This window comes from Perna viridis, chromosome 7, assembly GCF_037379345.1.
Source record: "Perna viridis isolate PV_CMFRI_1.1 ecotype Kerala chromosome 7, ASM3737934v1, whole genome shotgun sequence".
Lineage (NCBI taxonomy): Eukaryota > Metazoa > Mollusca > Bivalvia > Mytilida > Mytilidae > Perna > Perna viridis.
In genome coordinates this window covers 24603838-24626251 of record NC_142451.1, presented here as the reverse complement: position 1 = coordinate 24626251, position 22414 = coordinate 24603838, and the positions used below count along the sequence as shown (strand labels likewise).

At 32.9% G+C, this 22414-nt stretch overlaps 1 protein-coding gene across 1 annotated transcript in view; it reads left to right on the top strand.

Annotated features, from left to right (window-relative positions):
* LOC148611938 (uncharacterized) overlaps window positions 1-22414 on the top strand; it is a 31734-nt gene that overhangs the window by 7885 nt on the left and 1435 nt on the right. The window contains exons 20-59 of the mRNA XM_088595337.1: window positions 157-419; window positions 607-760; window positions 1060-1194; window positions 1549-1817; window positions 1999-2152; window positions 2385-2471; window positions 2717-2979; window positions 3166-3319; window positions 3619-3753; window positions 4107-4375; window positions 4557-4710; window positions 4943-5029; window positions 5275-5537; window positions 5724-5877; window positions 6177-6311; window positions 6658-6926; window positions 7108-7261; window positions 7937-8011; window positions 8451-8564; window positions 9777-10045; window positions 10253-10406; window positions 10824-10865; window positions 11860-11940; window positions 12872-13134; window positions 13518-13668; window positions 13893-13946; window positions 14775-14952; window positions 15735-15784; window positions 16000-16164; window positions 16786-16935; window positions 17165-17411; window positions 18286-18332; window positions 18585-18660; window positions 19060-19224; window positions 19584-19636; window positions 19829-19996; window positions 20602-20757; window positions 21104-21262; window positions 21544-21758; window positions 22114-22218. Coding sequence (XP_088451463.1) covers window positions 157-419; window positions 607-760; window positions 1060-1194; window positions 1549-1817; window positions 1999-2152; window positions 2385-2471; window positions 2717-2979; window positions 3166-3319; window positions 3619-3753; window positions 4107-4375; window positions 4557-4710; window positions 4943-5029; window positions 5275-5537; window positions 5724-5877; window positions 6177-6311; window positions 6658-6926; window positions 7108-7261; window positions 7937-8011; window positions 8451-8564; window positions 9777-10045; window positions 10253-10406; window positions 10824-10865; window positions 11860-11940; window positions 12872-13134; window positions 13518-13668; window positions 13893-13946; window positions 14775-14952; window positions 15735-15784; window positions 16000-16164; window positions 16786-16935; window positions 17165-17411; window positions 18286-18332; window positions 18585-18660; window positions 19060-19224; window positions 19584-19636; window positions 19829-19996; window positions 20602-20757; window positions 21104-21262; window positions 21544-21758; window positions 22114-22218 — 6236 coding nt within the window. The remainder of the gene's footprint in view (window positions 1-156; window positions 420-606; window positions 761-1059; window positions 1195-1548; window positions 1818-1998; window positions 2153-2384; window positions 2472-2716; window positions 2980-3165; window positions 3320-3618; window positions 3754-4106; window positions 4376-4556; window positions 4711-4942; window positions 5030-5274; window positions 5538-5723; window positions 5878-6176; window positions 6312-6657; window positions 6927-7107; window positions 7262-7936; window positions 8012-8450; window positions 8565-9776; window positions 10046-10252; window positions 10407-10823; window positions 10866-11859; window positions 11941-12871; window positions 13135-13517; window positions 13669-13892; window positions 13947-14774; window positions 14953-15734; window positions 15785-15999; window positions 16165-16785; window positions 16936-17164; window positions 17412-18285; window positions 18333-18584; window positions 18661-19059; window positions 19225-19583; window positions 19637-19828; window positions 19997-20601; window positions 20758-21103; window positions 21263-21543; window positions 21759-22113; window positions 22219-22414) is intronic.

The following is a 22414-nucleotide window of genomic DNA, read 5'->3' as shown; positions in this document are numbered from 1 at the left end:
AATCTGACATTACAGTTTGGAGGCATTTAACAGTACGGTTCTCATTAATTGTACCTTTAATACCTGTAAGTGTTTCACGTTGGATAGTTAAACTAGAGTAGATTTCGAAAGAAGGCTTTTTCCCTACAAAACAACGTTTTCGTATTTTCATTTTAGTTGTGTGCCCAATTGAGGATGAAATTGAGTCATCAGAAGTACCAAACAGTGAAGTAACAACTTCCAGTAATCCAGAAGATACAGATGATGTCATGTCACCCGAAGGATGGAAACCAGAACCAGACGATGATAATCCAGTCATTACAGTGACCTTCGATGAGCCAGAATCTGTCATGGACGTAACAGCAGAAACTAAAAATGTAAAGAAATTTGTCATTAAAGTGACGGATGGGGATGATGTAGTTTTTGAGGAACCTGTTGAGGTAAAGTATAGTCTTAAATTTGTTTGACCTTGTTTGTAAGAATATTTTACATGGTATTACTTTGTTTGATCATATACTTAATCTTGAACAGTTTGAAAAATGCTGATGGGAAATAAAAAAGTTTTATGCCGTACTAAAGCATTATAGAAATTTCTTATATGACTTATAAACTTTTTCTTAAACCTAGATGACCCCTGATGGCACAGTTGATGTTAATTTGCCAGATGAGAATGGAAATGTTGTACCTGGAGACAAGGTGGAAATCTTTCCTATTCCCGAATCAGATGACTTGGTTCCAGAAGTCAGCAATCTCAAAGTGAAAGTGTGTAAAAAGCTGAAAGGTACAGGTCTTGTTTAAGATTTAATATATTTAAATAGTCTTCCTTTTAAAATTTGTTAACTATACTTGACATTTATTGATATCATTTGGTTAACTTTGTATAGTTATCATAACTAAGAACTATACAAATGACCATTTATCTGTATCGTGTTTAAATGTAAATCACAAAACAATATTTCTATCGTACAAAGTTCATGTTATGGTGTACACTAGCTATGATATTGATATCTGTGTTTAAACGAACTGAGTAAATTAACTCCTGTATAAAGAAAAATGTTGATTATCTGTTATTATTTGCAGAGACTACAACTGCCCCTAAAGCGACTACACCTTCTACCAGTGAAACACCAACCACAACAGGAATGTCTTCACATACCTCTATGACAACACCAACTTCAGAAGTAACAGCTACTGAAGTTACCGGAACAACTACTGGTTAGTTTGTATATGTGATTACTTTCACTTTTTATTTTGTCCTGAACTATTTATAGAATTGATGATCATTTATTCCAATTGGAAAAGTTGACAACATATCTGCTATTCGTGCAATAACCTGATCAAATCGTTCCTGTATCAACATTGACATGGAACTCTTATACTTTTTAAATGTTTTTGTTTTTTTCTGGGTTAATTTATTTACAAGACAGATTCTTTTTTTCATGAAAAATTGAGCATGATTAGATATTTGCCTACAATTACTACTGTTCGTATACAGACATGCCTTCGCAGTATTTCCGCTATATTTTTTTTTCATTTGAAATGAATAATAAAACATTGACTTTATTTCAGCATATCCAATTTGTAATGAAGAAGATGCTACTGACGTCTCAGATATACCAAGAATGGAACCCATAAGTTCCTCTAATGTAAACGGTGCTGCAGATGTCATGACCCCTGACGGATGGAAACCATCAAATAGAGACAACCAACCGTTCGTTGGCATCTCACTTCCAGACACTTATCCTATAATGGATGTGGTGTTTGATACAGAGAATGTAGAAAGTGTCCGCATCAGGGTCACAAACGGAAACGAAGAAATTTTGGATGAACCAATTGATGTAAGTAGTTCCATGACACCTTTTATTGTTTATAGTCCTTATTACGAAAATTGAAATGTGGAAGTTATTTCAACAGTGTATAATTTATTTCATTTGATATATTTTTGTATACACTTAGCTTTAAATTTATATCTTCATTGGTTTGTTCTACTCATATGCTTGTGTTCTTTCTTATCTACAGATGAAACCAGATGGATCTGTTGAGGAAGATCTCCAAGATATTGTGAAGGGTCTTGTTCCTGGTGACAGGATCGAAATCTATGTCACTCCAGCATCAGATTATGAAACACCTGTTGTTAAAAACCTGAAGATAAAAGTCTGTGAAAAATTCCCAGGTAATATGTGATAGTTAATTCGGACAGGGGCCATATTCAATATCTTTACTATTTTATTTAAAAATAATAGAAAAAAACCAGAAAAATGCAGATGTGAAAAAACTGGGAGAATATTCAAGCTTGTATATTTCCGACAAAACCTTTTATGTTCTCAGGTGGAAACTCTAATCATTGATTACCCAGTGGTCAATCTTTGGATAAACGATGATGTTTTCTCAATTATATTTCACAGTTAGTACCACAGCATCAACAACCGTTTCACCAACAACAGCTCAACCTCCATCAACATCAACAACTGCAACAACTCCAATAACACCAGGTAATTATATATCACCAGGCATTATTTTTTCGTACAGGTCTTTTTGTATCCCAAACATTTAAATCAAATTTAAAACAAAGTTCTATGGTAATATGACATTACAGTTTGGAGGCATTTAACAGTACGGTTCTCATTAATTGTACCTTTAATACCTGTAAGTGTTTCACGTTGGATAGTTAAACTAGTGTAGATTTCGAAAGAAGGCTTTTTCCCTACAAAACAACGTTTTCTTATTTTCATTTTAGTTGTGTGTCCAATTGAGGATGAAATTGAGTCATCAGAAGTACCAAACAGTGAAGTAACAACTTCCAGTAATCCAGAAGATACAGATGATGTCATGTCACCCGAAGGATGGAAACCAGAACCAGACGATGATAATCCAGTCATTACAGTGACCTTCGATGAGCCAGAATCTGTCATGGACGTAACAGCAGAAACTAAAAATGTAAAGAAATTTGTCATTAAAGTGACGGATGGGGATGATGTAGTTTTTGAGGAACCTGTTGAGGTAAAGTATAGTCTTAAATTTGTTTGACCTTGTTTGTAAGAATATTTTACATGGTATTACTTTGTTTGATCATATACTTAATCTTGAACAGTTTGAAAAATGCTGGTGGGAAATAAAAAGTTTTATGCCGTACTAAAGCATTATAGAAATTTCTTATATGACTTATAAACTTTTTCTTAAATCTAGATGAACCCTGATGGCACAGTTGATGTTAATTTGCCAGATGAGAATGGAAATGTTGTACCTGGAGACAAGGTGGAAATCTTTCCTATTCCCGAATCAGATGACTTGGTTCCAGAAGTCAGCAATCTCAAAGTGAAAGTGTGTAAAAAGCTGAAAGGTACAGGTCTTGTTTAAGATTTAATATATTTAAATAGTCTTCCTTTTAAAATTTGTTAACTATACTTGACATTTATTGATATCATTTGGTTAACTTTGTATAGTTATCATAACTAAGAACTATACAAATGACCATTTATCTGTATCGTGTTTAAATGTAAATCACAAAACAATATTTCTATCGTACAAAGTTTCTGTTATGGCGTACACTAGATATGATATTGATATATGTGTTTAAACGAACTGAGTAAATTAACTCCTGTATAAAGAAAAATGTTGATTATCTGTTATTATTTGCAGAGACTACAACTGCCCCTAAAGCGACTACACCTTCTACCAGTGAAACACCAACCACAACAGGAATGTCTTCACATACCTCTATGACAACACCAACTTCAGAAGTAACAGCTACTGAAGTTACCGGAACAACTACTGGTTAGTTTGTATATGTGATTACTTTCACTTTTTATTTTGTCCTGAACTATTTATAGAATTGATGATCATTTATTCCAATTGGAAAAGTTGACAACATATCTGCTATTCGTGCAATAACCTGATCAAATCGTTCCTGTATCAACATTGACATGGAACTCTTATACTTTTTAAATGTTTTTGTTTTTTTCTGGGTTAATTTATTTACAAGACAGATTCTTTTTTTCATGAAAAATTGAGCATGATTAGATATTTGCCTACAATTACTACTGTTCGTATACAGACATGCCTTCGCAGTATTTCCGCTATATTTTTTTTCATTTGAAATGAATAATAAAACATTGACTTTATTTCAGCATATCCAATTTGTAATGAAGAAGATGCTACTGACGTCTCAGATATACCAAGAATGGAACCCATAAGTTCCTCTAATGTAAACGGTGCTGCAGATGTCATGACCCCTGACGGATGGAAACCATCAAATAGAGACAACCAACCGTTCGTTGGCATCTCACTTCCAGACACTTATCCTATAATGGATGTGGTGTTTGATACAGAGAATGTAGAAAGTGTCCGCATCAGGGTCACAAACGGAAACGAAGAAATTTTGGATGAACCAATTGATGTAAGTAGTTCCATGACACCTTTTATTGTTTATAGTCCTTATTACGAAAATTGAAATGTGGAAGTTATTTCAACAGTGTATAATTTATTTCATTTGATATATTTTTGTATACACTTAGCTTTAAATTTATATCTTCATTGGTTTGTTCTACTCATATGCTTGTGTTCTTTCTTATCTACAGATGAAACCAGATGGATCTGTTGAGGAAGATCTCCAAGATATTGTGAAGGGTCTTGTTCCTGGTGACAGGATCGAAATCTATGTCACTCCAGCATCAGATTATGAAACACCTGTTGTTAAAAACCTGAAGATAAAAGTCTGTGAAAAATTCCCAGGTAATATGTGATAGTTAATTCGGACAGGGGCCATATTCAATATCTTTACTATTTTATTTAAAAATAATAGAAAAAAAACAGAAAAATGCAGATGTGAAAAAACTGGGAGAATATTCAAGCTTGTATATTTCCGACAAAACCTTTTATGTTCTCAGGTGGAAACTCTAATCATTGATTACCCAGTGGTCAATCTTTGGATAAACGATGATGTTTTCTCAATTATATTTCACAGTTAGTACCACAGCATCAACAACCGTTTCACCAACAACAGCTCAACCTCCATCAACATCAACAACTCCAACAACTCCAATAACACCAGGTAATTATATATCACCAGGCATTATTTTTTCGTACAGGTCTTTTTGTATCCCAAACATTTAAATCAAATTTAAAACAAAGTTCTATGGTAATCTGACATTACAGTTTGGAGGCATTTAACAGTACGGTTCTCATTAATTGTACCTTTAATACCTGTAAGTGTTTCACGTTGGATAGTTAAACTAGTGTAGATTTCGAAAGAAGGCTTTTTCCCTACAAAACAACGTTTTCTTATTTTCATTTTAGTTGTGTGTCCAATTGAGGATGAAATTGAGTCATCAGAAGTACCAAACAGTGAAGTAACAACTTCCAGTAATCCAGAAGATACAGATGATGTCATGTCACCCGAAGGATGGAAACCAGAACCAGACGATGATAATCCAGTCATTACAGTGACCTTCGATGAGCCAGAATCTGTCATGGACGTAACAGCAGAAACTAAAAATGTAAAGAAATTTGTCATTAAAGTGACGGATGGGGATGATGTAGTTTTTGAGGAACCTGTTGAGGTAAAGTATAGTCTTAAATTTGTTTGACCTTGTTTGTAAGAATATTTTACATGGTATTACTTTGTTTGATCATATACTTAATCTTGAACAGTTTGAAAAATGCTGATGGGAAATAAAAAGTTTTATGCCGTACTAAAGCATTATAGAAATTTCTTATATGACTTATAAACTTTTTCTTAAACCTAGATGACCCCTGATGGCACAGTTGATGTTAATTTGCCAGATGAGAATGGAAATGTTGTACCTGGAGACAAGGTGGAAATCTTTCCTATTCCCGAATCAGATGACTTGGTTCCAGAAGTCAGCAATCTCAAAGTGAAAGTGTGTAAAAAGCTGAAAGGTACAGGTCTTGTTTAAGATTTAATATATTTAAATAGTCTTCCTTTTAAAATTTGTTAACTATACTTGACATTTATTGATATCATTTGGTTAACTTTGTATAGTTATCATAACTAAGAACTATACAAATGACCATTTATCTGTATCCTGTTTAAATGTAAATCACAAAACAATATTTCTATCGTACAAAGTTCATGTTATGGTGTACACTAGCTATGATATTGATATCTGTGTTTAAACGAACTGAGTAAATTAACTCCTGTATAAAGAAAAATGTTGATTATCTGTTATTATTTGCAGAGACTACAACTGCTCCTAAAGCGACTACACCTTCTACCAGTGAAACACCAACCACAACAGGAATGTCTTCACATACCTCTATGACAACACCAACTTCAGAAGTAACAGCTACTGAAGTTACCGGAACAACTACTGGTTAGTTTGTATATGTGATTACTTTCACTTTTTATTTTGTCCTGAACTAATTATAGAATTGATGATCATTTATTCCAATAGGAAAAGTTGATAACATATCTGCTATTCGTGCAATAACCTGATCAAATCGTTCCTGTATCAACAATGACAAGGAACTCTTATACTTTTTAAATGTTTTTGTTTTTTTCTGGGTTAATTTATTTGCAAGACAGATTCTTTTTTTCATGAAAAATTGAGCATGATTTGCCTACAATTACTACTGTTCGTATACAGACATGCCTTCGCAGTATTTCCGCTATATTTTTTTTCATTTGAAATGAATAATAAAACATTGACTTTATTTCAGCGTATCCAGTTTGTAATGAAGAAGATGCTACTGACGTCTCAGATATACCAAGAATGGAACCCATAAGTTCCTCTAATGTAAACGGTGCTGCAGATGTCATGACCCCTGACGGATGGAAACCATCAAATAGAGACAACCAACCGTTCGTTGGCATCTCACTTCCAGACACTTATCCTATAATGGATGTGGTGTTTGATACAGAGAATGTAGAAAGTGTCCGCATCAGGGTCACAAACGGAAACGAAGAAATTTTGGATGAACCAATTGATGTAAGTAGTTCCATGACACCTTTTATTGTTTATAGTCCTTATTACGAAAATTGAAATGTGGAAGTTATTTCAACAGTGTATAATTTATTTCATTTGATATATGTTTGTATACACTTAGCTTTAAATTTATATCTTCATTGGTTTGTTCTACTCATATGCTTGTGTTCTTTCTTATCTACAGATGAAACCAGATGGATCTGTTGAGGAAGATCTCCAAGATATTGTGAAGGGTCTTGTTCCTGGTGACAGGATCGAAATCTATGTCACTCCAGCATTAGATTATGAAACACCTGTTGTTAAAAACCTGAAGATAAAAGTCTGTGAAAAATTCCCAGGTAATATGTGATAGTTAATTCGAACAGGGGCCATATTCAATATCTTTACCATTTTATTTAATAATAATGGAAAAAAAACAGAAAAATGCAGATGTGAAAAAACTGGGAGAATATTCAAGCTTGTATATTTCCGACAAAACCTTTTATGTTCTCAGGTGGAAACTCTGATCATTGATTACCCAGTGGTCAACCTTTGGATAAACGATGATGTTTTCTCACTTATATTTCATAGTTAGTACCACAGCATCAACAACCGTTTCACCAACAGCTCAACCTCCATCCACATCAACAACTGCAACAACTCTTGTTTAAGATTTAAGATATTTAAATAATCTTCCTGTTAAAATTTGTTAACTATACTTGACATTTATTGATATCATTTGGTTAATTTTGTATAGTTATCATAACTAAGAACTTTACAAATGACAATTGATCTGTATCTATTTCACAACATGAAAAACCTGTTTTTTTTTTAACTGGAAAATGAAATTCTGCGAAAAATTCCCAGGTTGTATTTGTAAGTTAATGATTCATAAAAAATATAAAACTTCAGATTTGAAAAGGGACGAAACATATCAAAGCTTGCATATTTCCGACAAAAGCTTGCATATTCTCAGATGTTTACCCAATAATGAATCGTTGGACAAAGGTAATGTTTTCTTAATTATGTTTCAGTAAGTTCCACAGGTAGTACTACAGCATCAACAACAATTCAACCGCCATCAACATCACCGACTACAATAACACCAGGTAATCATATATTGCCAGGTATTGCAGACCTTTTAAAAGTAATTCAAATTAAGACGGATTTCAGTGGTAGGAAATTCACATTGGTAGAGACAACAAAATTTGACGATACATCTCATTACATGAAGCACCCATTTGCTAATCTCATGGAACGAATTAGATTCGGTCCTAACTTACAGAAGTCATATGAAAAGGATTTGAAAAAAAGAGTTTTGCAATCACTCAGGGTTCCTTTGTGATACTTCATAATTCAAATTCAATCAACAACATTAACGTATTTTCGTTCTTTAAATTAACGTTTGTTTTTTTTTTGGTCATTATGATATGATTGTTCTGTATCCGTTTATCAAACGGAAATACTTTATTTCAATTAATGCCGTACACTTTTTCTACTAGTTATTCTTATCTATGTTATGTCTTTGATTATTATTTTAAACTGTAGAAGTAACAACGACGGCCCCAGGGTTCACAGTAACAGAGACTCCCCCTTTTACCGTCAGTGAGACGACGCCATCAACATCTGTCACTTTATCTACGACTCCTCCAACTACAACTGGTAAGAATTGTACAAGTATTTAATAGCGTTATTTGTAATTTTTATAATCCATCTGATGCGAATATCTATATCTATTAATTGGTTTTATCAAAGTATTTCATGTCTTATACAATTGAATAGACAAGATTTGATTGCATCAGCTGCTACATTACCAAAATAATGTGTAAATTTCTAACCTGTAAGGTCAAAGGTGACACATTTGATTACTGCTCAGATTCCTTTGTTTTCTGTCTTCTTAACACCATATTGAAACCTATCTAAATACAGTTCTAAATAGTACTTGACAACTTAATACATCTGTTTACTTTTATTTACAAAAATAAATATTGATGAAAATTTTACTTTAAAGCCAAGGAACGTTACAAAACATTATGTAGTGCCAATTGACTGTCTTTACTAAAACCATAAAAGTGTTCATCGAGATTAAGTAAGGTATATACACCTACAAGTGATTTGTAAGTAAGGTATTATACACCTACAAGTGATTTGTAAGTAAGGTACTATACACCTACAAGTGATTTGTTAGTAAGGTACTATACACCTACAAGTGATTTGTAAGTAAGGTACTATACACCTACAAGTGATTTGTAAGTAAGGTATTATACACCTACAAGTGATTTGTAAGTAAGGTACTATACACCTACAAGTGATTTCTTTAAAATTAAAATGTACCCTTTTGGCAAAATGTGAATTCCTAATTTGGACATCAAATATACAACATGAGCGGATCCAGTGAGCGGAGGACATACGTCACTTCTGTAATTTATTTCAAAGTTCTGTCTTACTTTGCCGACTTCCAAAAAAAAAAACCAGAATAAACAAAAATAATTAAACAAAAAGAAAACAGAAACACTTCATGAAAGTTCATGATCAATTTGTCCATCTTCTTTAAGTTCATTTTGCTAATAAAACAGCCTTAACATATATATCTCATCTATACTAGTTGGTTAAAACCTTGATAGAGTTGAACATTTTTTATAACATATAGAATCCCATAATAAGTAACTGCTCTCTTTTATTCACCAGACACCTGTTGGCACTTAATTGTGACTTTTATTGTTTAAAGGTTTGGATGCACTATCCAGTATCGTTTTATAAAGGCAAATCCGCTAGATGGCTTAACATTGTAGTCTATTGTTTTCACTTAGGTCTACTGTACCTTAGAGCAAACCTTACCTCATATTTTTTAAAAATATTTTAACGTAATTACAGGATATCCAGTATGCCCAATAGATGAGGTATCAGATTTATCAGATATGCCTGGTTTTGAAGCATTTAGCTCTAGTAACCCCGATGATGCTCTTGATGCAATGACACCTGATGGATGGAAGCCACAACAATTAGATAATACCCCGTCAGTCACTTTGACAGTTCCTGAGACTTATCCAGTCATGGAAGTCTCACTGGAGCCAGAAAATGTGGAAGAGATTCGAATTAAAATTACTGTTGATGACGATGTTGTTTTTGATGAACCAATAAATGTAGGTGCAATTTTCATTCCTGTTTCTCTTTTTGTTGATGGAATAGGTTTTCAGATATTTTTTCTTTGAAAAAAAAAGACAGTGAACAATATCATTTTTCTTGTATGCAAATTTATTCCAATATTCTAAAAAATGCAATGAACCACATTCACTTTGTGCTCATAAATTGTGTGAGGAAGCTATTAAATAACAATACTTTTTCACTAGGTTGAACCAAATGAACAAATTACTGTAGACGTCCAAGATATTGCTAAAGGGACAGTTCCTGGTGATAGAGTGGAAATCTATGTTACTCCTACTGATGGCAACGTCGTACCGTCGGTAAAGAACTTGAAGATTAAAGTCTGTGAAAAGACTCCAAGTAAGTCCAATATTTTTTTAAAATTTTTGAAATGTAGTATATTTATGTAATAAGTCTAGAATTAACTGTATAGCTAGAGTTCAATATATCAATAACAACAAATAATAGATATTTAAAAATTTGTATCGTTTTTATTTCATTGCCAAATTGAACATTTTAAAAGTAACTGAAATATAAGGAAAAAAAGTTCCATTTTTTTACCTTTTGATGTTTCTCAACTCCTATAGTCGACTCTTTTTCTTTATCGCTAAAATGCGCTGCTGTCGCTGTAAACGTTAAAGTCCATAATAAAATCTTACATCATTGGAAAATCACTCCCGTATTTGTCTAGCCGTCGTTTGAATGCGTTAGTGTTCCTAATACCCTTTTAAAAACGGTGATATGTATATATAAAGTATGATACATTTATGATTGCAGCTTCTGGTACCACATTGAAAACTTCAGCTGGAACGACCTATGGTACGATTTGTTAATAAGAGGATTAATTTGATAATAAAAAATCAGTTCGGAACTAAATAAAAAAGGAAACGCATAGCGGGGGTTTGGGGGGGGGTGGGGTATAACGGATGCGGACAAGGGATGAGTTTCAGGAGGTAGGGCAAGCGACACAATTCTTACAAATCATTAGAACGTTTGTATTCAACATTATATATCAATCTCGTGTAAACATCAAGGTAACAAGGACTGATTTCATTTTGTTTCATACGAAAGCTTGATAGGTTTTGGTGAAATTGAATATGATACAAAAATATCGCTGATTTTAAGAGTTATGTTCCTTACCCTAGGTCATCCGTCTTATTTCAAATAAAAGACTATTTCAAAATGCGTTACTAACTTTTAAAGAAACATTACACATTAAAAATATTACACCAACAAAATCTGAACAATGTTGGAACTTTTAAGGGAGACTTTTTCTTGTTTGTTTCTTCTCTTTTTTTTTTCTTTTGACAATCTCGTATTTTCCGTCTTACCTTAATTAAAGATAGGTGGATCTATAATCAACATTAATAAACATCAGTGTCTAAAGTGAATACTCTGTCAACAAATTACTGCTTAAAAAACCTAGTGTATCCAATGTTGTAAATCCAGCCTCTCGCAAATCTGTTCAAGGAAAATATGTTTTTACGGCAATATGTATGAAATGTTATATTAAGGTTGAACAACATTTATTAATGGATTTGCTTTATTAAAACTTGGTTTTGGATGTAATGAAGTTGGGTAGTCCGTTTTTTTTTAAAATTCAAATGAGTTAAGCTCGCATATGCAATGTCTTTTAACATCTTTCACGAAATCCAGTTTAAGAGTTTGCTCATCATTTCATTAAGCATAATGACAGATAATTATCGGCGAATCCTTTCAGAATGACAAATAAAAAAAAATAGAAAATTGCATTTTCTTTAAGTAGGTCTATGTACTGATCTGACCACAGTCATTTGTTCATTTTTTTTCACAGTGTATCCGACAAGTCCACAGTCCACAACACTTTCTACCATGGAACATACAACAACCAGGTTACCAATAAGCACTACAACTGGTTAGTATCTCAAAAGATGAATTCATTATAATGGTATATAAATTTCATTCCTTGCTACCTTTACCTAAGGTACACAATGAATGTTCTTTCTCTGTACACTTTTAGACAAAGACTCGGCGACAGAGGCCCAGAATTATGAATTTATGCATTGATTGTAATGAAATATGTGTATTGATCGATTACAGTTCCATGTATATCGGAAGCATTGGTGTACTGCCCTTAACGCCAAACTGTATTTTGTTTACTTATTTAATTGCATTTTAATAGGATATTGATGTATTATTGAATGATACAATCTGCATAATATAACCATGTTGTACACAGTAAATATATGCCATTTTATATCTGATTATATAATGTGTACCTAAGAGAAATTTGCATCATTTGAGTCGTTATTATCATGAACATAGGGAATATAATGAGCTTAATTACTGATGGGACCTATAAAATGTTCAACAGCTACATTTACACCTTTTCTGGTGACCTATAGATTCGGAGCCGTATTAGCTTTCACTCAATGCAGATTATAAACCGTTATGCTCGGTCAAGGGCAAATTCATAACTTGCTGAATTACAATAACTCTTTATCGTTCATTTTGGAAGTGATGAATATGTCTGTTTTTTGTAGAATATTATAATTTCATGTTAGTACATTGTACATACATCATATTCTCCCTTGAGGTTATAAACATGTAATCACTTACTCTCAATTGACACATTTAAGTAAACGAAATACTGAATTGGCAAGTGCGGTAAAAAAGTGCGTACAAAAATGGCGACCGGAGTGCCAAACGAAAAGACAACAGACGTCACGCAAGTCATAAAGGAACTGAATTGTACACAAAGATAAGAACACCACTTGAAATCGCAATATATAAATTTTATTTCTATGTGTAGTTTATTCAATAGTTTATTTCAAATCATTTTTCAGAGTGCATGAAGACGAACCTAAATGAATTGACACCAGAGATGATCTTGGTTTCTACTACTGATAGTGCCCCTGGATCCAAGACCGATGACGTTTTCAGTTCTGATGGTTGGGTAGCCGAAACTAGAACACCAGAGATAGTATTGACATTGAGAGACATTGATGACAGTCCTAAAGTGTACCAAGTTGTCATGACTGTCACTAATGTAAAGAAAATTGATGCTGTTCTCAATGATGATGACGGACAATTTGTTAAGTCAGTAACGGTACGTTCTCTTTGCAAATGCTTTGAGGGGATTAAGTCAGATCATGTTCCAATTATATACAGATTTTAAAACAAAGTATATGTATAGGTAGGTCTTACGTAAAATTGTTCTGTGGTAGAAAACCCAATATTAAAAATACTTTCGTTTTATGTTCAAAAACGTTACTGTTACAATTCAACTGTCTGTTTTTATTCTCAGGTATAACAAATCATATAGGAAAGGCTGCTTTGCTTTTTTGTCTTCCTTTATCTGCAAATCCGATATACCGGTATATTAGACGAGGTAGGACGAAAAATGTTGCGCATTGTAATTTACGATTGATCAGTACCTAATTTATAGAAACATGTTTCATTTCTTGCTTCAATTGAAATTCTCCATTTAAGACCGAACCAGAATCAGTTGACACAGAGACTGTTGTTTTGTTGTTTGATGGAGCTGAAGGTACAAAAATAGAGATTAACCTGTCCAATTCACAAAGGGGTGAACCTCCAATTGTAGCTGATCTGGAGGTTATTGCCTGTATTCATCCGAAAGGTAAGTATATCTAAGAATATGCACTAGACATCGACATACATTTGGAACTCTTACTTTTGTTATGTCTCCGTTTCCTTTTATAAAAAAGTAAGCAAATAAACGATGTTCGTTTCCTTTTGGATTGGCACATTGAATGTTTGACTGTAATGGTATAGTGAGATGTGTAAAAATATATATTTGAAAACAAATATTTAAGTAAAAATTACATGTACATATATTTTCAGAAGAAACTCCAACACAAACAACTGAAGGTACAACTACAGCAAGTACTACAAAAGGTAAGTAAGGAGTTGTTTTTAACAAAATATGGGAGCATGGACCGGTGCACCTGGTCCACGTCCCAGTTTTCAGTGGAGTCCGAGTTGTTCATTTGCTTTTGTTACTTTGTATGTATGATTTTAGTTACTCTATGTTCTTTGTTGTTTATGATTTTAGTTACTCTATGTTCTTTGTTGTGTATGATTTTAGTTATTCTATGTTCTTTGTTGTGTATGTCTGTTTTCCATGTCTGGTCTTTGTCCCTGGATTACATTCTTTTGATTACCGCTATAACCTTGGTTACATTGATTACTCTTTTACGATATGTACGTAAAGAATTATCATATGGCAGGTTCGTAAAGATTTGTTCTACTTTACGTAAGGAGTTGCTTTACGGCAGGTAAGTAAATAATTGTTGTAAGAGACCATCGAAAGAAATAAATGGCGTCAGTAATTAAATCATTCTCCTTCTTATGGTACGAAAGTTTACCAATATACCCATTACATCAAGTACTATATTTAACTTCAGGAAATAGAACTTCCCTTCAGTAAACGGCAATCCGTTGCTGTACTTCCTTAGATAGTTAACTTTGCAATTTACAAGATTTTAAATGTATTTCAAACTTAGATTAGAATACAAATGAAATGGTAGAAATTTTAAAATCTCCTTGTTAATTGTCAAGTTAATTTCCTAAGACATGTTATCAGGTCATTCAATATTCGGGAGACCAACTCTATTCTTTAAAGTTTACAATGTTACTCGCTGCAAAATTGAATTATAACAACACACTTGTAATTGATATCCTAATGGTGACATTGTTAACGAAAAATCAAATACTTTCTTTCAGCTATGTACTGTGAATTTACACAGGAAGTATTCAAAGACAATTTTGGATATGAACAGATAGATATCGTCGGTTATAAAGAAGAGGATGGACAACCAGGTTTGACAAGCCAAAGTGAAATCGTGCAGATCGACTCTCTGTTGGAAGAAGGTGTTGTTGTCTACATTGGATGTAGCACATGGTAAATTGAATACTTAAGGCACAATAAACTAATTTAAAACTCCTCAACATTGTTAAGTCATGGTCTAATATATGGTGATTTATCATATCCACACTCGCAATGTGGGGGGCATATAGTGATCGGATTTGTCCGTCTGTCCTTCTTTCCGTCACACAGGGGGCCTTAATCTTATCTGTTACTTCTCCTATACCACTGAATGGAATAGAGTGAAACTTTCACAGAATCTTCTTTGCATCATCTCATAGTGCACATTCTATTTCAAATTTTGATCCGAAAAAACTTGGGGGTTTCACATAGCAAAACATGGACTTTGTCATTTGTGAATATGGGGACATATGGTATCCATTTCTTATTCGTTACTCCTCATGTACCACTGAATGGAATTGAATGAAACTTTCACAAAACCTACATTATATATTCCGATAGTGCGCCTCCTATATCAGTTGTTGATCCAAATCAATATAGTGGTCAAAAAGTGCATGTGATCAAATGGTAGAGTGGGGTATTAAATAGTGGGCATTTTTTTTTTTTGGTGTTGTTGGCAGAAAGTTTTTTCACTGTTAATTAAATGGAAAATTGATTATATTGCAATGGTTAATGGAAGTGTAAGTATTATTTTGAAATCAGCAAGAGATGCTTACCTAAATGTATTTTGTTACCAAGTCATTATATATCGAATATCTTTAAATTATTGTTTTAATCAAAATAAATTAGATAAGATATGTCTTGAAAAAGGTATTACAGCGTTTAGGTATTGAATAACATTTTCCTTTAAATTTTAGTACATGCAATATTGACGGCAGTATTTCTTGTGACATCGGACAGTGCGAAGGTGAGTCCAATTTCAGATATAAATATTTGCAAATATATTTAAATTCCAATAATTATTTTACTGCAGCAACGAATGATGATTTTTCTCAACAAATACCACTTTTTTTTCATTTCGCCTGCATTTTTAGATGGAAAATGTTATTCCCGAATAGATTAAAATATTAGTTTATTTTAATTTGGCGTCTTTTTTAAACTAAATATGGTTATATTATACAGAATGCAAATACACCGAATGGAGTGAATGGACATCATGTAGTAAGGAATGCGATGTAGGATCAAGAACAAGGGAGAGAGTCAAGTTGACAATCACCAATCCTAATATATGTGCTGATGATATCCTTGAGAAAGAGGACTGTAACATTCAACCTTGTGTTTTAACCAGTAAGTGATATGAAAATTAATCACGTGATCAAAATGAAAGGACGCTATCTATAGTCTCTTATATTCATACACGATATCTTTATTACAGTTTTTAACACGAAGTTAAATGCTAACTGTAGTAATTTAAACAAATTAAATGTTGATTCATTTTTTTATTACTTATTCATATACAGTGAGACCTTTCTTAGGCGAACCATAGAAATCCGAAAAATTGTTCAAAGCAGTGACTTTTAACCTGAAGTATTCCAATATAAACCACACAATTTAAACTCAAACATCCAAAAACTGTATAAGCCAGACACTTTTAGTCCTAAACATTACAAAAATTATATAAACCAGACAATTTAGTCCTAAACAAAACAAATATTGTTTAAACCAGAAAATTTCAACCCTAAACATCCAAATCAATTTTGTTTATAAACTTGACACTTTTAACCCTACACATCAAAACAATTGTATAAACCAGACATTTCTGAAAGTCCCTTTATATCAATTTAAATGTATTTAGAACCTTGGTTAAACCCAACCATTTTTTTTAGTAAGAAACAGGTTTTACTATATTAAGAGCTAATGTTGCATATAAGCAAACTTAAAATGGTTTACAATGTTAACTGTTTGCAGCTACTACACCAGTGTGTGAACAGTGGAGTGAATGGAGCGAGTGTAATTCTCCTGATCCATGTATGGAAGGTACAAGAAGTCGAGAAAGAGAATGTCCTGGAGAGTCACCTCTAGAAGTTGAACCATGTGGACAGAATTGCATTGCACCAAGTGAGTTTGTACACTACAAACTTTTTAATCTTGCCATACTAGTTTCTGACTTAAGGGTTCCTCATTTACTACGTATCCTGAAGAATATTTCGGGAAAATATATTTCATTTTAAAGAAACATCTTCTGTTTGCAATCAAAAGAAAATATTGTATTTTGTACTGTGTTGTAGTGCATATTTTTATAACAGTTGTAGTTGAGAGCTTTTTTAACATGACTTACTATTTCCAGTTTGTAAACACCCACTTGTTTGGATCACTGAGCCTAGCTGTGAGTTGACCTGTTATACTGCTCAGTACCCAGATAACTGTGTCATTCCCGACACGATTGAACCCTATTGTGGATGTGATGATGGATTTGTCATGGATGAAGAAAGTGGAATCTGCATCCCAATACATGAGTGTCAGAAATGTTTCAAGGAGGACGGTACAACTGTTGATCCTGGAATGGGTTACATGAAATCTGGTTGTGAAGAATGGTCAGTTGACGTTTGGTTTAAGTAGCAGTCTTTATAAAAATCAGACAGGAGGTGATTCATGCATTTCAAAAACTCACCGAATTCAATTACTGATCACATAACAAGTTTTAGTTTTTCATTTGGGTGTTGCGCTTTTGATATAACAATTATATAGATTGTACATAAAATTGGCACTTTGCAAGAGTTTTCGTTCTTCATTTGGTTTGATTTGGTTAATTTTAGTGGGAGATAAATGTATGATTTTCTCAAAAGTACAGATCTGAATACAGAAATTATGATTGTTATGAGGAAATATAACATATGTAGACTGAATAAACATCATTTATTTGGTGGATTTTGTACACCATGAATTACTTTACCATTGGCAGTGTCTGAATTTTATGTGGACTGGTACTTAAAATATTATGTATATTATTTTTACCTTTGTATCTACTATAAATAGGAAAAAATATCTCTCAAAGAAAATTGAGGTAAAAACGATGTTTAACAACTCTAGAGAAAAATAGAACAAAGAGACAGAGACAAATGAAACACATAGAAACCAAAATGAATTCAAATCCTATACTAATAGTAAAAGCGTCATGTATGCAAAACGGATGGAGGGTACTCTTACGTATATTTTTTGGAAACAAGTTAAAAAGTTAAAATGTCCACTTTAATATTGAATTCCCTTTCATTTGTACTGTAGTTCTTTGTTTAACAAAATGTAGTAAAAATAGGGCAGTGCTGTTTGTACCAATACAATATTTTGAAATGGAGATATGTTGCGTAATATTCTTTTTGTTTGGGTTTGGGGGGGGGGGTGGAAATGGTCTATGTAGTTATAATCTCTTTTGAGTTAAGATACTTATTTTTTTTTTCTTTCCCATTTCAGCATTTGCACAGAAGGTCTGACATTTACATGCAGCATTAAGCCTGATTGTAAGTTTACTGTTGTACTAATATCTGAAAAGATATTACAATTTCGTCATTCATGTTAAAACAATTACCGAATAATAGCTCAAAATTATTTAGTTCAAACTTTAACGAATAATAAAAACATGAGTTTCAACACACAGTTTTGTATTTTGTATTTCGTATATATGCTTTTTTATTTATTTAGGAAGCTTAGATAATATATATGTTTTTGTTACAATGTTTATTACTAGTAACATTGAAATGATAATATTACAGGTTGTGAATGGACAGAATGGGGCCACTGGGGAGAGTGTAGTGAGACCTGTAAAGATGGTGTAGAGAACAGATACAGGTGGGTTTTTATAGAAGGAAATATTTTGATTCAAATTCAGTTTATGTTTATACTCGTCATACCATCGGCATTTTTTCCTGCATATTACTTTTATTACTTAAAATGTTCCCCTTATGGAGTGATTACTCGCTAAAATCTTATTTGTCCATATATTTTTGTAATACTAGTATATTAATAATTTTACACTAAAAAATAAGTTGTGTTGTTGGTCACCACATCAAGGGGAATACTGAAAAATAACCTTTGGTCCCCTGGCCGAGTATGATAGGGGAAAGGGGAAACAAAATTGGTGATCACCAATTTTTTTAATAATGGTAAATGATGAAACCATAGTATGCGGTCATCATTTAAGCAATAGTTAAAACAATGGCTTATGATATAACTGATTTTTTGTTCCAGGGAGTTGATTACCGGAGATCCTAATCAATGTGGAGATGACAAGATGAGCCAGGAATGTAAACCAGCCACACCACTACCAGATGAGTGTATAGATTGTGTCTACAATGATGAAGAATTCAGTGTTGGGGATCTTGTTGATGTTAGAGATAATGGATGCACTAAATGGTTTGTAATTATATACGTTTGGGAAATAAATCGTTATAATGGATTCTAGAACTTTCAGAAATATCAGAAATGTCTTTATTCTCTAGATCTGTTTTTACATGATTTCTATGAAATATATATGAAATAAGATACTAGAACTTTCACATGTATTCTTAGTATTACCTAGAAACACAAGCAAATATTTGTTTTGGCTTGTTTAAATTCCTTTTAATTTTGTATTTTTTTCTTTAATGATAGATAATGGCTATCAAAGATTTCAATAATTTAACATTCAACACTTTTGACATTACGTACGATATTCAAATTAATAGTTGGACTCATAGTTGGAGATCATAGAGATATATCAAAATTTATTACAGCTACTGTGATTCAACCCATAGTTCATACTGTGTACCAGACCCAATGGCAAACGGTAAGTTGTCATTTATCATTAAGATTCTACTAATGCATGCAAGACAGAACGAAATATTATATTACTTTTTCATCTGTCAGTTTGGTTTGCTGAACAACGTTTAAATGTTTTTGTTCTATCTGTTTAGAAATCAATTTTGAAAGAGATAATGAGATTTAGAATGGTATGAGCTTTATTACATTTTCTATTCAGTGAATGGCTCTTGGTCTGAGTGGACGGAATGGTCAACCTGTAGTAGCAGTTGTACTGGTGGTATCAGGTCTAGAACCAGATTGTGTAACGACCCTCTTCCTCTTTGTAATGGACAGGAATGTGAGGGCAAGAATGAAGAAGTTGAGGAATGCAATACTGGACTTCCATGTAAGTCAAATAGTCATATTGTATTTTTAGTATTTTCTTGTTGATGATAGATAAGTCAATAAAGGTAATAACAGAATTGAATTAACGATCGCATTACTACAAATCGAGCAGTTTACAAAATTGTACAAATTAGCAAAATTTAGGAGAAACCGGAAAAATAGTTAAACCAAGTGTCTTTGGATTACCAAACCTCCCGTTTCCATAGTGGCAATTAAATTGTCGGTGTAAGTTTGTTTTGTGCACACAAAGGTAAACATGGGTAACAAAAGTAGTTTACATAACAGTATGCAATTTAGCCATGATACCTTTTCCGTTAAATGAAGCCCGTAACTTTGTCTACGAATGGTTATAACAAAATTTCCGCAATTGATAAGCGCTATGCAATAGTCAAAAGGAATGGTGAAGAAGGAGAATCCTTATAACAAATAGCAATATCAAGGGAAAAACTGTAAAGTTGGAAACCACCGCCGCAATGATCCTACTTTAGTACATGTATTTTCGATGAAAACGAAAGTTTTTATATTACATGCTATGCATTCTGCTTCCATTACATAGTGAATCGAGGGCGTTATCAGTATAAAAAATACTTACTAATATTTTGATAGGTTGTGAGACTACAGACTGGTCAGATTGGAGTGAATGCTCTGCTTCATGTGATAATGGAGAATCTGTCAGAACACGATTCTTTGTGGATCCAACTGAAGAGTATGCCTGTCCTGGCACTGATGTCACAGAAGTTAAACCCTGTAGTCTTGGAGAATGTATGTATACTTTAGGTGTTAAAAATTGTTGTTATCATTTATTTGTAGATTCATTTTTAAATTCTACAAATAGACATAAACAAACCTGTTACCAAAACTAAATTCAACTTAATTACCGGGTAGTGAACTAAACCTACTGTAGCTTTGAACACTGTCCAACGTGTCATAGTTTTCCTTTCCTCTTTCGTCTACCCCGGACTTGACTTTTTATGAGCAACTCGGCGGGTGTTTCTAGAAAAGCAGAGGGCGCTTACCCTATCTTACCCTATGCTCTCATTCACGTCATTTATAGTTGTCTTCCCGAAACTGAAATATGTAAATGTACTGTTATTATGTTTGATTATAGGTGGTTGTGAGTACACTGAGTGGACGGAATGGACAGAGTGTGACCAGGAATGTGGTATTGGACTGTCACAGAGAAAGCGAGACTTAACAGTACCAAGTGACTATATTGAGTGTGAACAAACACAAGTAGAAGAAAGAGATTGTTATCTTGATGACTGCTGTATGTATTTTTGCATATTTAATCTATTACTGATGTATTCAGAAGTATCATTAGTTTAATATAAAATAATTGGAATTCATGATTTATGTATAAATATTTATGAAAAAGGATTACATTTTGTACATTGCAATGGCTGCTATTTATCTCGTGTTGTATTTTATGATCCAATCTCTATTTGTCCTGTCTTGATAGTTTAGTTTTTTATCTATCTTGTGTTAAATTCACAACCTATGATATTGTCTTTTTTCTGTTAGAAATACATTTCAAATCCTCTGTTACAGTGTGCGATAAAGACCACCAGAAATGGAGTAACCACTCCCATTGTAAAACAACATGTCTGAACAGATACACATCATTACCAGTAGAGGACTGTGAGGAAATTATTCCAGGATGTGTCTGTGATGACGGTTACTTTGAAGATAAGAATGGAGATTGTGTAACAAACGAGGAATGTTCTGTTTGCTATCACCCTGACAGTCCTGATGAACCTATTCAGGTACAATCTCATTTTAATGCTTTCGTTTTTTTTTTTTTATTTGATTTCGTTTTGTTTTGTTTTGTTTTGTTTTTTTTATTTATTTTTTTTGTAACAGAAAGAAGATGCATTTAAACATTAAAAGATCCAGGATTAAAAGTAACTCATGAACTAAAATTTATGTATTGAATACGACATTTACAGTATTTGTTGGCACTTTTCTTTCTAAAAAAATAACGCGTTAATGTATATTCACCATTACACTTTCTTCCCGTCTTTCAATTTTTCAACAAGTTGTACTTGTAAATTTCAGTCTGAAAGTTTATATTAATAGTATTTCGTGCACTAACTTGTACATGCCGTCTTTGACTTTCAGCCTGGCAAGATTTTCAAGAATCCAGATGTGGCATGTGAAGTCTGTCAATGTGTCGGTGGTGATATTGTCTGTAATAGGAGATGTGAATTCCCACAATGTAAAGAGGTATGAAATTCAGTTTAACATTTTATCAAGTAGTTGCAAAAACTCGTGTTACAATGAAAAAACAAGAGGAAAAGTGAGACCTATAATTAAGTTGTCAACTAATAATATTTTTGATTTTTTTTTTTACAAAACTTGTATATCATCCATGTTTTTTAACATTGAGGATGTAGGGTTACAAACAGTAATACATATGTTA